The sequence below is a fragment of the Varanus komodoensis genome, unplaced genomic scaffold, assembly GCF_004798865.1.
Source record: "Varanus komodoensis strain SLA01 unplaced genomic scaffold, ASM479886v1 scaffold2, whole genome shotgun sequence".
Taxonomy (NCBI): Eukaryota; Metazoa; Chordata; class Lepidosauria; order Squamata; family Varanidae; genus Varanus; species Varanus komodoensis.
The window spans coordinates 40,997,479-41,012,941 of NW_025335568.1; the positions used below are offsets into that span (position 1 = coordinate 40,997,479).

Genomic DNA, 15,463 nt, shown 5'->3' on the forward strand with positions numbered 1-15,463 from the left:
ATCCTGCTCCTCAAAACATTTCCCTTCTTGATAAACTTTGAACTTCACAAAATTCAGCTTAGCTCTACCTGCACTGTTATATATCAAATCAGAAAATAAAATAAATCATTAACAACCAAAACCAAAACACAGAGTTACATGTGGCCTCAAAGCAAGTAAATACATTTTTATTTGAAAGTTGTAAGACAGGGATAGGCAACCTGGCGCCATTCATATGTTTTAGATGACAACCGCCACAATTCCTCATCACTGACCAGGCTGTCTGGGAATGATAGGAATTGTATTCCAACACAACTGGACAGAATCAGATTGGAGAAGGCTGCATGGGCTGCAGATGGACTAGGGAGTCACTAGAAATCTCCTTAAGTTGAACAAACAGATGAGCGACTTCGGATTCCAAACCAGTTTTGCTACTTTGCTTAAAATTCAGAAAGAAAGAAAACATTGCATGTTATCTTGTGAAAATGTATTCTGTAGGCTTACCTCTGCACACAAGTGGAAATAGCAAAGTAGAATAGTAGCCTCAGAACATGTGATAACCAGAATAATGAACACCAGAAACAAGAAGCCAAACATGTAATACATCTGATGAGACCTATAAAACAAAAGTTTAAATATTAAAAAGTCACAAGAAAGCATTTTAAGATACTTCAAACACTGTGGCTTCTCAAGTCACTCTGTCTTATGGACAGCAGGCATTACCTGTCTTATTCCAGCAAAAATCATACAGCAACTGTGCAAACAATTCTGCACCCACAAGTTGTCATTCATGAGATTATGACTTAAGTCCATTCTAATATTCAAGTTTGCTCAATGGACTTTAGAAAACAGAGACAAAGATTACTCTTACCAAAACAGTCTGACCTAAGGCTGCAAGGTTTCCTATCATGTCAGAGCACTAGAATAAATACATCCTGAGATGCCACAAAACACTTTAGGTCTGAATAAGGCAATTTTATGTCAGAAGGTTTCACAAGCCTATGGCCAGACAGCTGACATACTTGCAGAAGTAACATAGGATTTCCATGACATCAAAACAGAGTAATTGATAGTACTGAGAGACAAGAAAATTACAAGAGGAAAGTGTAAGCTCTCTCTTTTACCTTTTAAAAGCAAGAATGGTAGTATTTTAGAGGAAATGAAGCATTCAAGAAGTATATATACTAACCATATGCTATTGAGAATGAAGAAAAGTTGTATGAAGATACATCCAAAGGGTAGAATGCCTCCCATAATAATGCCAGGTAATGGTTTGGTATAAAATGACTGTTCAGGAATCTGGCGAGGAATCTGATTGGTACGAACTGGATGTTCAATAGCCTTAAAAGACATTTTAAATAAAGAATTCCTAAGCATTTTATGCCGTATTTATCATTACAATCAGAATAAAGTATGCATTCAAAACAGCTTAGAAATATATAGACTCCTCCTATAACAAAGAAAATCTAAAACCAAAGATTCCAATATATCTGATACGGTTTTCAAATACTATTTGCCATGTTCTGGTTTGTTCCATTTGTTTTGAAGCTGGTCAGGATCAAGGTATCTGTGCAGCAATGCTGCAGTCTGATAATGTGTAATAAATATAACTCAAGCATGCCATTCAGACAAGGCTCAAACAGCCAGTCTTCTAAAAGGGCATGACCTACAGTATATCACAGAAGTGAGTACACCCCTCACATTATGTCAATATTTTATTATATCTTTTCATGTGACAACCCTGAAGAAATGACACTTTGTTACAATGTAAAGTAGTGAGTATACAGCTTGTATAACAGTGTAAATTTGCTGTCCCCTCAAAATAACTCAACACACAGCCATCAATGTCTAAACCGCTGGCAACAAAAGTGAGTACACCCCTAAGTGAAACTGTCCAAATTGGGCCCAAAGTGTCAATATTTTGTGTGGCCACCATTATTTTCCAGCACTGCCTTAGCCCTCTTGGGCATGGAGTTCAGCAGAGCTTCACAGGTTGCCACTGGAGTCCTCTTCCACTCCTCCATGACGACATCACGGAGCTGATGGATGTTAGAGACCTTGCACTCCTCCACCTTCCATTTCAGGATGCCCCACAGATGCTAGATAGGGTTTAGGTCTGGAGACATGCTTGGCCAGTCCATCACCTTTACCCTCAGCTTCTTTAGCAAGGCAGTGATCATCTTGAAGGTGTGTTTGGGGTTGTTATCATGTTGGAATACTGCCCTGCGGCCCAGTCTCCAGAGGGAGGGGATCATGCTCTGCTTCAGTATGTCACAGGACATGTTGGCATTCATGGTTCCCTCAATGAACTGTAGCTCCCCAGTGCCGACAGCACTCATGCAGCCCCAGACCATGGCACTCCCACCACCATGCCTGACTGTAGGCAAGACACACTTGTCTTTGTACTCCTCACGTGGTTGTCACCACACACGCTTGACACTATCTGAACCAAATAAGCTTATTTATTTATTTATTATTTATTAAGACATTTTTATGCCGCCCCATTCGCCGAAGCCTCGGGGCGGCTTACAGCAATATCTTGGTCTCATCAGACCACAGGACATGGTTCCACTAATCCATGTCCTTAGTCTGCTTGTCTTCAGCAAACTGTTTGCGGGCTTTCTTGTGCATCATCATTAGAAGAGGCTTCCTTCTGGGACGACAGCCCTGCAGACCAATTTGATGCAGTGTGCGGCATATGGTCTGAGCACTTACAGGCTGACCCACCACCCCTTCAACCTCTGCAGCAATGCTGGCAGCACTCATACGTCTATTTCCCAAAGCCAACCTCTGGATATGACGCTGAGCACATGCACTCAACTTCTTTGGTCAACCATGGCAAGGCCTGTTCTGAGTGGAACCTGTCCTGTTAAACCACAGAATGGTCTTGGCCACCATGCTGCAGCTCGGTTTCAGGGTCTTGGCAATCTTCTTATAGCCTAGGCCACCTTTATGTAGAGCAACAATTCTTTTTTTCAGATCCTCAGAGAGTTCTTTGCCATGAGGTGCCATGTTGAACTTCCAGTGACCAGTTTGAGAGAGAGCGATAACACCAAATTTAACACACCAGCTCCCCATTCACACGTGAGGCCTGGTTCGCCCGGGTCCTAAGGAAGATCCGATGCCACCCTCAAAGGCCCGCTGTGACGACTTTGCCAGGCATTTCAGGGAGAAAATCGCTCAGATTCGTCACGAGCTGGACTCCACTAATGAATCAGAGGTCTCTGGGGAGACGCCAATGCTACCGTCTGGTCCAAAATTATTGGAGGAATTTCAATTATTACGGCCCGATGATGTGGACAAGGTGCTTGGACGAGTACGTCCCACCACTTGCCTATTGGATCCTTGCCCGTCTTGGTTAATAAATAACTCCAAGCACGGGATTGGGACCTGGATCTTGGAAGTGGTTAACGCTTCTCTGAGGGAGGGTTGAGTGCCTGCCCCTTTAAAGGAAGCGGTAGTACGACCAGTCCTGAAGAAAGCGTCACTGGATCCAGAGATGGCCACTAACTATAGACCTGTGGCCAACATCCCGTTTCTGGGCAAGGTGTTGGAGCGAGTGGTGGCGGGACAACTCCAAGCACTCTTGGATGAAACTGATTATCTGGATCCTTTTCAGTCCGGCTTCAGACCCGGGTACAGTACTGAATCTGCCTTGGTCGCCCTGTACGATGACCTGTGCAGGGAGAAGGACAGGGGGAGTGCATCCCTGTTGGTTCTTCTGGACGTCTCGGCGGCTTTCGATACCATCGACCATGGTATCCTTCTGGATAGGCTAGCGGGATTGGGGGTTGGAGGCACTGCTTTGCAGTGGTTCCACTCCTATCTCAACGGTCGATTCCAGAAGGTAGTGTTGGGGGACCATGTCTCTACGTCATGGCAGCTATGCCATGGAGTACCACAGGGCTCCATCCTATCCCCTCTGCTATTTAACATCTATATGAAACCGCTGGGAGAGGTCATCAGGAGGTGTGGGCTGCGGAATCATCAATACGCTGATGATACCCAGCTCTACCTCTCGTTTTCCACTAATCCAGGTGAGGCAGTGGCTGTGCTGAACCGGTGCTTGGCCGAGGTAATGGAATGGATGAGGGCCAATAAACTGAAACTCAACCCAGACAAGACGGAGGTCCTGTTGGTTGGCGGATCGGGCTTCGGAGAGGGTGGATTTGACCTGGTCCTGAATGGTGCAACACTCCCTCTTAGGGATAAGGTCCGCAGCTTAGGATTACTCCTCGACCCAGAGCTTTCTTTGGAAGCTCAGGTGACAGTGGTGGCGAGGAGCGCCTTCCTTCAGCTTCGGCTGATTAATCAGCTGCGCCCCTACCTGGAGTACGACTGCCTGGCGACGGTGACACACGCGCTGGTGACTTCCCGCCTAGACTTCTGTAACGCGCTTTACGTGGGGCTTCCCCTGAAGACGGTCTGAACACTTCAATTGGTGCAAAATAGAGCTGCCAGGTTGCTGACGGGGACGGGGCGTTATGCTCACATGACTCCAGTCCTCCGTCAGCTTCACTGGCTTCCCATTGAAGCCCGGGCCCAATTCAAGGTGTTGGTTATGACCTATAAAGCCCTAAACGGCTTGGGTCCTGGCTACCTGAACGAGCGCTTACATCCGTATATGCCCGACCGCCCCTTGAGATCTGCGGGAGAGTCCCTTCTCCAGGAACCCTCCATGAAAGAAATTAGGAGTAAGTACTCGGAGGAGGGCTTTCTCTGCGGTGGCGCCCAACCTATGGAATTCACTCCCCAAAGAGGTCCGCCTGGCACCGTCGTTACTGGTTTTTCGGCGCCAGGTAAAGACCTTTTTATTTAAACATCATTTTAATTGTTAAAACATACGATCTGGCCAGGGTAACTTCTTCTTCCTTCTCTTTTCTCCTCCTATATTATTTATTTACTTATTTTATACTGATAATTTTAATTTTATATTATTATGTTTGTAACTCAGTGTATTTTTTGTATTTTTGTATTTAATGGTAATTTATTATGTTCTATTGTATTTCAATGTATTTTATTGTGTTGTAAGCCGCCCCGAGGCTTCGGCAAGGGGCGCCATAGAAATGTTATTATAATAATAATAATAATAATAACACTAACGAGTCACATGACACCGGGGAGGGAAAATGGCTAATAATGCTCAATTTGGACAGTTTCACTTAGGGATGTACTCACTTTTGTTGCCAGCAGTTTAGACATTGATGGCTGTGTGTTGAGTTATTTTGAGGGGACAGCAAATTTACACTGTTATACAAGCTGTACGCTCACTACTTGACATTGTAGCAGTGTCATTTCTTCAGGGTTGTCACATGAAAAGATATAATAAAATATTTACACAATGTGAGGAGTGTACTCCTGTGATATACTGTAAAATTCATATTTTAGGCAGGTCAAATATGTGAAATATATTTCTCATGTCCTATATTAATAGTGTAAAACATATCACTTACGTTCTTCTTAAAACCAAAGTAGGCTCCAATGAATGTCAGTGGTACAGATATGCAAAACCAGAGTGCCAGAACAGCAACCAACGTACCAAACGGAATGGCTGCTGAGGAGCCTTCACCCCAGAGAATCAGATTCATGATAAAGAAATCTGCAAACACTATGCTAAAAGAGAGACAAGATTTTAAAACAATAACTCACACTTGATTAATTTCAATGTTACTGAAATCATATTACTCTATGTCTAGACTAACATTAAGGTCAGGTGACATGCAGAAAATATCTGGCAAAGAGGTCAAGCAAGCCTTTCTTCCATAATCCAAAAGGACGGATCTCCAGCAGGAGCTGACATTTCAACTAAATAGCTCCAAATGTCTGTCTGTCTTAACTACACTTCAGGGGGTGACTGCTTGCTGTGATTAAGCAGAAAGATTTAACATAAGCATTGTACAATATATGACACAACATGAGACCAACTACAGTGTGGTCTGAGAAGCAGCCTAAGGAGTAAAACCAGAATAAAACCAAGCATCAATGAAGAGCAACCTGTCTAAAAAATACTTCTGTCATGCTGGTACTGTTTAATCAAATGTTCATATGGCTAATATGTTCAAGATTTACAAACAAAAATATGCAGCTCATGCATAGTTCTGGCATACTATAATGTTATTGAAATTTTAGCTAAGCTTATCATTGAGATAATTCAATAGTAATCATAGACATTAGCTTACCCTGGACAAAGGAATGCTGTCAGTAGAACATTTGTCTTCCATTTCTCACCTCCGAATGCTATATAAAATAAACCAAAATAGACAACTCCAGTTATATACAGAGAGGTATGCTATCTTCAAATATAGCATTGCATTTATTTGGCCCAAGAGAATTGTTATTTTGTTCTTTTTGTAACACAACCAAATCAAAAGATAGCTGTCTCACCTGGCAGTTGATTATTGCTACTTTATTGTTGTATAATACAGTCAATGGCACAGTATGAAGTTGCATATCTATATATCACCATATGATTTAACCCTTGTTAAAGACGCCTACCCAAAAGGGAATACTGTGACTTCTTTCACTGACAGTAACACCCAGAGTCAAACAGTGCAAATGAAATGGCTTACACAGTTTTGGATCAGTGCAATGTTACTGATTCAATGCACAACATATGCATAACCATGCATACTAAAATAAAGCTGCACATTGATTGATATGTTCAGTAAAGCAGGATATATTTTGAATGACTGGCACTTTTCTAAGTAAACCACAGAATGCAGAAGCAACATTTCAAAAGCTACCAACAGTATGCATTCCACTACAGTCTTATACCAGTTACCTTGCTGATAAGATCTCAGTGAAAGCAACTGACATAAGAGCTCATCCATTCGCCAATTTGAAAGTTTACTAGCACAAGAACTATCTAAACCTGCATGTAATTTCTCCTTAATTTTAAACATTTATCTGTCTTGCCCAGGAGGCAAATGGGATGGGGGGAATCACTGCTGTGATGATAATTTAGATTAATGAACTTAAGTGCTGTCACATTAAATAAATTTTTATACTTACATTTGTAGAACCTGGCAGCAACAAAACCTGCTGGGGTTCCAAGCAACACCCACAAGACAACAGCACAGGTCATTAATGCCCCCCGATTTGCAGGTGATAAGAATCCCAGGCAAGCAAAGACTGAAAAAATCAGACACACAGTCTTTAAAAGGAACTTAAAGAAGCACATGCTTTACATCATTACCTTATCTATTGTACTTAGTGGCTAAAAATACTAACAATACTATGCTATTTATTGTTACTGAGACAATTATTTTCTCAGCTGTTCCTCCTCTTGAGCTTCCAATCTAAATGACACAACATAAGGGACTGGAACAGAGTATTAAAAGAACAACAACAACCAAACTCAGACACCAGTTCTTAAAGTTACAAGGTTTTATAAGGACCAGTTGAGATAGAAGTAGTTCAGAGATATGGTCTCTTAGCAAAGCCAATGGTGTCCCGTTTCCCATTTCTTTTAACAACCAGACAGAAAGGAAATAATACAAAAGAATACAAATATTTAATCTGTGCTATATCAAGATCTTTGTTTCAACCCAAATTGTTTCATTAAATAATAATCTGTGATACAATCATTTTTCTTTCTTTTCAGAATTCTTTACTATACCAAGAGTGTTTGGTATTGTGTGAGAATATTATATTGATTGCCTGACCTATTCATGTAAACAATAAAGTCATGTCAAACTTCATAAAATGTTTACTTAGACCCCTTGTCACCTTCAACTAATGAGTTTTTTCCCTCATCAAGGCCATTTGCCATATTATTTTGTACCAATAATCGAATCCCTGAAATCTTTACCAAATGTGGCTGTGAACCTGGTGGCAACAAGTGAGTAATTAATTCCATACTATTCAAAATGTTAGCTTCTCCCTAAGAGATATTCAGTATTGATAGTGTCAGTGAGTTTGGAATATGTTGGCTTGTAATGAAACCAATCCCAGATATTACTGTTACCTCCAAATGAACTTCTTTACATATGTAAATATGTGCCAGACTCCTGGCATCCTCTCCAACACTGTGGGATAACTGAATGAGTCAGAAGGGAGAGGCATCTCAAGGTGAGGTACCAGCCATGAACAATTTTAAAAAACATTTCTCTAATGTGTGCTAAAATTGATCTAAAGGGAGACTTACCCCATGAGTTTTGCCAGTCCCTGTCATCTACTTTAACTTTCAGATTCATCTCCCACCAGGTTTTTTGTGGGGAAAATAAATTTGAACTCCAAAATTACTGAAATTAATCCCCAGAGTCATTTTTGTATTCCTGATTATTGTATTTTCATACCACGAGACTTCTAATGGCATCCTTCACCGGGAGGGAACTTAATGATCAAGGTGAACAATGACAACAAAAAATCATTGTGCTTATTCATTCAACTGTGCTTATGCTCTGGGATGAAAACACAGGGCTTCCCTCTTTTATCAACATGGGGAAAACCACAGTAGGGTTTACTGCAAAAACAAAACATATTTTAGAAAAAAAAAACAAAACCATGAATAGCACAAAGTTGCCTTCACTAGTTGGGGGATTGTTCGTATTTTATCCTATTAACAATCCTACAGGCAGAATTGCAGGATTACTGTCTGTCTGAGAAACTTTAAAATATACCTATCTAAAAAGATAAATTATCAAATAACAAACCTTTTTACTTATTAGTGTATGTTTCACATGTCTTTTTCTGCTAGTCTGATGGAATGATTACTGTTACGGGAGAGGAAGAAATGAAGGCAGCTCAACTTTTCGCAGAGTTGATGGATTGGCCCTACTTCCCTTCCTTTTTGGGAATTTCATATATTTAAGATTTGTGCAAACAGAATGCTTCCAGATCACCAGCCACAGTTAAAGTGACTGCAGGGTACTTTAAACTAAGTATAAGAGCTCCTCCTTCCCTACAGGCTTATACATACTGCATCCTTCTATCCAACTTTCAATTTTGGACCAAACTGTGGTTTGTACTGCATTTATGCTGACTGTCATTAACCTGAGTTAGCCTCTAACAAAGGTTTGAACATTGGTTGGTAGCAATTATAAAAGAACACCAACACATCCAATACTAACCAAAATTATCTCTGAAACCAGGAGAAAATGGATGAGGGACATGCTTACATGTCAGAAAGAAGATAGGTATTATTACACTACACTGAGTATTCTTGATCAATAATGTAAACATGCCCTGTTTTACTCGTACATAAATATTTCACTTACATAAAGTAACAAAAGTCATAATTAAAATTTGTGTTCCAGAGCCTAGAAAAACAGAAAGCAGCATTCCTTTTCTTGGGGGTCTAAATATGTCCCCATGAACCAGTTTCCAGCCAAATTCCTCCTGGGCATCTTCCTGAAAAGGAAATAAGAATATTAACCAACATATTACACTGGTACCGGGTTATCCACATAGAAGCATAGAACTGGAAAAAGTAACTATCTCAATTATTCTATCCATAATTCACAGGTGGATAGTGTGTACTATCTGCAAACATATAATAAACAAACAAATTTGGCTTCACTTACAACATTATGAAATATCAAGTAAAACCACACTTACTGAAGTCATGACTCAGAAAGGAGGAAAGTGGGGAGGAAAGACATTCTTTACCTAGTCACACACACTTCAGCTTCCTTTTTGTCCATCAAATGAACAAATAAAATATATGTTTTATAATATATGTGTTAATATGTCCTCCCCAAATGCACCTGTTATCGTTAGGGCATCCCTTCAGGTTCCCCAGACCCATGAAGACTGGAGGGCAGCCAAAAGGTCTAGGGCATTTTCAGTGTTTGCATCCACTTTACAGAATGCTCAGAGACACTTTACTAAAATGTGGGTCTTTAAGAAGGCATGTGGCTTCAATAGCCCTTATCCTCTACTTCTATTTTTTATAATTTGCTTGCTTCTAGAACATGCCTTTGCAAGTTCTAGAATACTGTCGACCTTGGTTCCCTTTTAGGGAAATAGGTGGATCATAACCTTTCTAATAAATCAATAAACAAAACAAGAACACAACATTCTTATTGTGACATGAGGATGATTACATAACTTCATACAGCTAGAAATGAGTTGACTCATTTACAAATGAGGGGTTTTTTTTACTTTAAAATGTAGTTGTCTCCAACAGATACCACTGAAACAAAATGAAGGTTATCTGTACTGCATCATAACTGATCTGCGGCCTGTATGCTTATCCAGTAAACAGTTGAGGTGCAGGCATCCACACTAGATCTCCACACCAATATTTATTATTTATTCAATCAATGAGCAGCCCTCTAGTTGAAACTCTCAGAGCGATATACAGTACATAATAAAAACAGATACAATTAAACCAGTGATAAAATGTATCACAATTATTTTTCATACTAAAATAATTTAGAAAATACTTCAGTGTATAACATGAGCATATGTGACCTATTAGATCTATTACAGACTGGAAAAATTAAGAAACTCTCCACCACCTGGAAAACGGAGTTTCTAAAATAACATACTTACAGTGGAATCCATTTGGTTATATCTTGCAATATCTTTATGCAGAGTCCTTAGCATGATCATAGCTACCATTCCAGAGAGGAAAAGTACAATCACCAGAGAATTCATAATGCTACAAAAGAGGACCAGCTGTCAAAATGCATATCTTTTATAACCAAAAAAGTGCTGAAACATCCTGAATTACAAAATTAAAACAATGTCCTTACCTAAACCACTGTATGTGTGTGTGGGGCATAGATTCTAAAATGTAATCCCATCTAGATGCCCACTTGATGTCCTTATTTTCCTAAAAAAGTAAATTATTCAGTATTACATGTCTTACAGTTAGAATAGTTTTGCTAATTTTTACTGGAAATGGCAAAATAATGACATTTAATCTGGCACCAAACATTCTTCAGGATCACAAAAACTTTTCATTTTTTGACATACTTTTGAACTTGGTTCATTTGAATTTGGTTCTTACCACAAAATCATCACTGGATTCAGTGAAGCAACTTTCATACCATGAAGAATTTATTTGTTGTTATTTGTATAGTGCTTCCAAGTAGCTAATATGTGTTATCTAATTATAATAGTTATGAAATCACTGTAAAATGAGTATTACTGTTCCCCATTAAACGATCAGAGTGAGTGCAAAAGAGTGGTAAGTTGTTTACACAAGCAAGACTTCCTAATTTGTAGCTCAGTCTCTTAACTACTATGCTATCCCAACTCTATGCTGTAAACACAAGCATTCTCCAATAGGATGTCAAGATACCAGTTAAAATAGATTCTGTGTTAATAACGAATAAATGAATTTCTTCATAAGAAATGTTATTTGATACAATACTGTATGACTGGTCCTCATTTCAACAAGAGCTACAGAAGTCTTAAAATGACAAGTAGCTACTATTCCTTCTATGCTTTCTGGAAGATTACACTCTGCATAAACAGATCTATCACTGAGACAGCAATTCGTACCTGAGAGTAAGACCAATTGTACTTAGAAAACTTGATTCTGAGTAATCATGCTCAGATTGTGTTTACAGATTATGCTGTAAGACTGGTAACACACATATCACATTAGTTTGCTGCTACACAGCTACTATTTTTGGCTGGGCACTATGTTGCTTATGAGAAATCCAAGAATTCTAAGCAAGCAATATTGACTTATCTATAAGAATTATGCCTCTATTCATAATTTTAGAGTGAGTTCAGGAGCCATTTCTTTGTCAAGGCTGCCTTCCCTCAGGGGTCCACATGCAATGCTGGGCAGGGCAAAAGATAACAGTGAGTCAGTGCCACTTCTCTGTTTTCTTTTCTCCTCCCTGCCTAGCTGCCTTTTGGGAGAGAAACAGGTAACTCTTGGTAAAGTTGCTTGCTTGCAAAGAGCTGCCAGAAACTAGCCCAAAGACCACTAATTATCCATTCCTCGCTTCAGATAAAGTACAGTTAACTAAGGATTTCATTAATATGCCACTATATTCCATTAAACTTCATTAACATACTAGGACTTTTCCAAGTTACACAGCCTTCACAAAATCAGAGGGTTAAAAGCTGTAAGTAAACAAACCTCAAAAGTAACTGAGTATGTATAAGCTACTTTGATTATTCCATCAGTAAGTTCATTACTTATATCCATAGGTGGTCCTGAGCAGTCTGGCTTGTCAACATTTGTGTGCTTAAAACTGTTAAAAGAAAGAGAGAACAAAGATTCATGTATATTGTGTTCATTTGCTCTTGGTTACAGAATTTTAACAGCAAAACTTGAATGAGATTGACCTATGAAGAAATAAGTTCAGTTATACCTAAAAAGCAGAACAAATTAAAAATAACATACATGAGAAAGATTACACTGAATCCATTCATGGAACCTCAAGATCTGTCATGACCACTCCTGCTGTCATGCAATTTCTCAAGACAAAGGGACAGAACAACGATATTACAGTAAAATTGATTGCAATCAGTTTAAAGGTTAACATTGGATACAAGTTGTTGGACTACAGAGAATTTTTCCAGGCCTTCTCATTTCATTAAGCAGAAAGAGTTATCTCATGAACTTGGTAGACTCTTGCTGTAATTCAGATCCCAAAGGGACAGGGATGGACCAGTCTGTTTGGTGTTCTGGTCATGGATTAATTTACAATGCTGTAGAAGCAACTGAGCCTTTGAAGGACATATGATCCTTTACAGATTGAAAAGTGGATAAAAAGTGAATACAAATGCACATATTTTAAGCCACTATCTCAAGTAACATTGACAACATTATTAGCATGATAAAGCATTTAATTTGTCCATTATTATCAAATATGTGACACTATATCAAGCTCACTGTAGCTGCTTTGCAAAGAATTCTTAAATCTTGCAAAAGTTTTAAGATCACCAGCAAGATCTTATTTACTTTGTACAGTCCAAATCTTGTGTTTCATAGTAATAAAAGTGGATACTCACCTTTTTGGTTCAAGTTTAGCAGCTACTAGTCTTGCACTAGGTGCTTCATTTTCTACAATATGGTACACTATCCTGATGTCCACATGGTTGAATATATAGAAGGTGTCATGCTCATGGAACTCAGACTTCAATAAAACAAAAGGTTAACCAAACAGGAATAAGAATAGTACATGAACATAAATTATGACTTTCAAAGATGAAGTGCTTTAGAAAGATCTGAACCATTGTATTGGACCAGATGAACCAATAGTCTCAACAAAGATCCTTATATTTCTTGTAATTTAAGTCAGAGTACTTGTATTTCAAGTCAGAATATTTGAAATACAAGAAATAAAAATAAGAGTAGGCTGACTTTCAACCAACTACCTTTATCGAATAAAGCCAGTTTTAAATGCTCAAATTGTAAAAAACAAGCCACACTTGCTTTGTTATACAATATCATGAATGCTATGGACAGACAAAAGCAACATAATGCTTGATGGGACAAAGTAATCCCATAGTTTCAAATGCTACACAAAATCAAGGAAAAAATTAGATTATTTCCAAAGCAAGTTCTCCTTCAATTTGTTCGAAAAACAAGATTCTCAAGACTGGAGATAACACCTGGGAAAATCAAGAAATAATAGCATTTATTTTCAGTATATCTTGTCATGAAACGTTGTGTTCTTTTATTCTCCTTTAACTAGTCCCTCCCCCTTCATGGATCACTGCCTTGTCATGGTGAGAGGGCTTGAGTAGTGCAATGAAGCTATGAACTATGCCGTGCAACGGCACCCAAGATGGACAGGTCATAACAGAGAGCTCTGACAAAACGTGATCCACCAGAGAAGGAAATGGCAACCCACTCCTGTATCCTTGCCATGGACAGTTCTCGCCACGGACAGTTCTAAAGCGCAGAGCTATGATGCCGGAAGATGAGCCCCTTAGGTCAGAAGGTGTCCAATGTGCTACTGGGGAACAGCAGAGGGCTAATACTAGTAGCACCAGAAAGAATGAAGAGACTGGGTCAAAGCCAAAAGAACACTCAGTTGTGGATGTATCTAGTGGTGAAAGGAAAGTCGGATGCGGTAAAGGACAACACTGCATAGGAAGCTGGAATGTAATCCAGGTAAGTTGGATGTGGTCAAACATGAGATGACAAGACTGAATATTGACATCTTGGGAATCAATGAACTAAAATGGACGGGAATGGGTGAATTTAATTCAGATGGTCATCAGGTATACTACTGCGGGCAAGAATCTTTCGGAAGAAATGGAGTAGCCTTCATAGTCAATAAAAGAGTAGGAAAAGCAGTACTGGGATGCAATCTCTAAAATGACAGAATGATCTCAGATCCAAGGCAAACTATTCAACATCACAGTAGTCCAAGTCTATGCCCCAACCACTGATGCTGAAGAGGCTGAAGTTGACCAGTTCTATGAAGGCCTACAACACCTTCTAGAAATAACACCAAATAATGATGTCCTTATCATCATGGGGGATTGGAATGCTAAGGTAGGAAGCCAAAAGATAACTGGAATAACAGGCAAGCTTGGCCTTGGAGTACAAAATGAAGCAGGGCACAGGCTGGTAGAGAATATGCTGGTCATAGCAAACACTCTTTTCCAACAACCCAGGAGACAACTCCAACACATGGTCATCACCAGATGGTCAACACAGAAATCAGATTGACTATATGCTCTGCAGCCAAAGATGAAGAAGCCTCTGTTAGGTCCCTGCCATTTCATGCAAAGATGGGCATGATAAAGGACAAAAATGGCAGGGATCTAACAGAGGCAGAAATGATTAAGAAGAGGTGGCAAGAGTACACAGAAGAACTATATAGGAAAGATCTTAACGTCCCTGATATTCACGATGGGCTGGTCGCTGACTTTGAGCCAGACATCCTGGAATGTGAAATCAAGTGGGCCTTAGGAAGTCTTAGCAAAAGCTAGTGAAGGAGACAGTATTCCAGCTGAGCTATTCAAAATCCTAAAAGATGGTGCAGTTAAAGTACTTCATTCAATATGCCAGCAAATTTGAAAACTCAACAGTGGCCACAGGACTGGAAAAGGTCAGTTTACATTGGAATCCGAAAGAAGGGCAATGGCAAAGAATGTTTGAACTACTGCACCATTGCTAGCAAAGGTATGCTCAAAATCCTACAAGCTAGGATGCAGCAGTATGTGGACTGAGTACTACCAGAAGTACAAGCAGAGTTTTGAAGAGACAGAGGAACTAGAGATCAAATTGCCAACATATGTTGGATCATGGAGAAAGCTCAGGAATTCCAGAAAAACATCTGCTTCATTGAGTATGCTAAAACCTTTGATTGTGTGGATCACAACAAATTGTGGCAAGTTCTTAAAGAGATGGGAGTACCAGAGCATCTTATTTGTCTCTTGACAAACCTATATGCGGGTCAAGAAGTAACAGTGAGAACTGGACATGGAACTACTGATTGGTTCAAAATTGGAAAGGGAATATGGCAAGGCTGTATATTGTCCCCCTGCCTATTTAACTTATATGCAGAGCACATCATGAGAAAGGCTGGACTAGATAAATCACACACTGGAATTA

The 15,463-nt window shown here is 39.5% G+C and overlaps 1 protein-coding gene across 2 annotated transcripts in view; it reads right to left on the reverse strand.

Annotated features, from left to right (window-relative positions):
* The window catches only part of TM9SF2 (transmembrane 9 superfamily member 2), a 38,837-nt gene that overhangs the window by 7,263 nt on the left and 16,111 nt on the right, over nt 1-15,463 (reverse strand). For both annotated transcript variants that reach the window (XM_044428508.1, XM_044428507.1), the window contains exons 6-15: nt 12,904-13,028; nt 12,026-12,140; nt 10,680-10,759; nt 10,477-10,585; nt 9,198-9,330; nt 6,991-7,110; nt 6,159-6,216; nt 5,433-5,592; nt 1,169-1,320; nt 484-595 (exon numbers count right to left, since the gene is read on the reverse strand). In XM_044428508.1, coding sequence (XP_044284443.1) covers nt 484-595; nt 1,169-1,320; nt 5,433-5,592; nt 6,159-6,216; nt 6,991-7,110; nt 9,198-9,330; nt 10,477-10,585; nt 10,680-10,759; nt 12,026-12,140; nt 12,904-13,028 — 1,164 coding nt within the window. The remainder of the gene's footprint in view (nt 1-483; nt 596-1,168; nt 1,321-5,432; nt 5,593-6,158; nt 6,217-6,990; nt 7,111-9,197; nt 9,331-10,476; nt 10,586-10,679; nt 10,760-12,025; nt 12,141-12,903; nt 13,029-15,463) is intronic.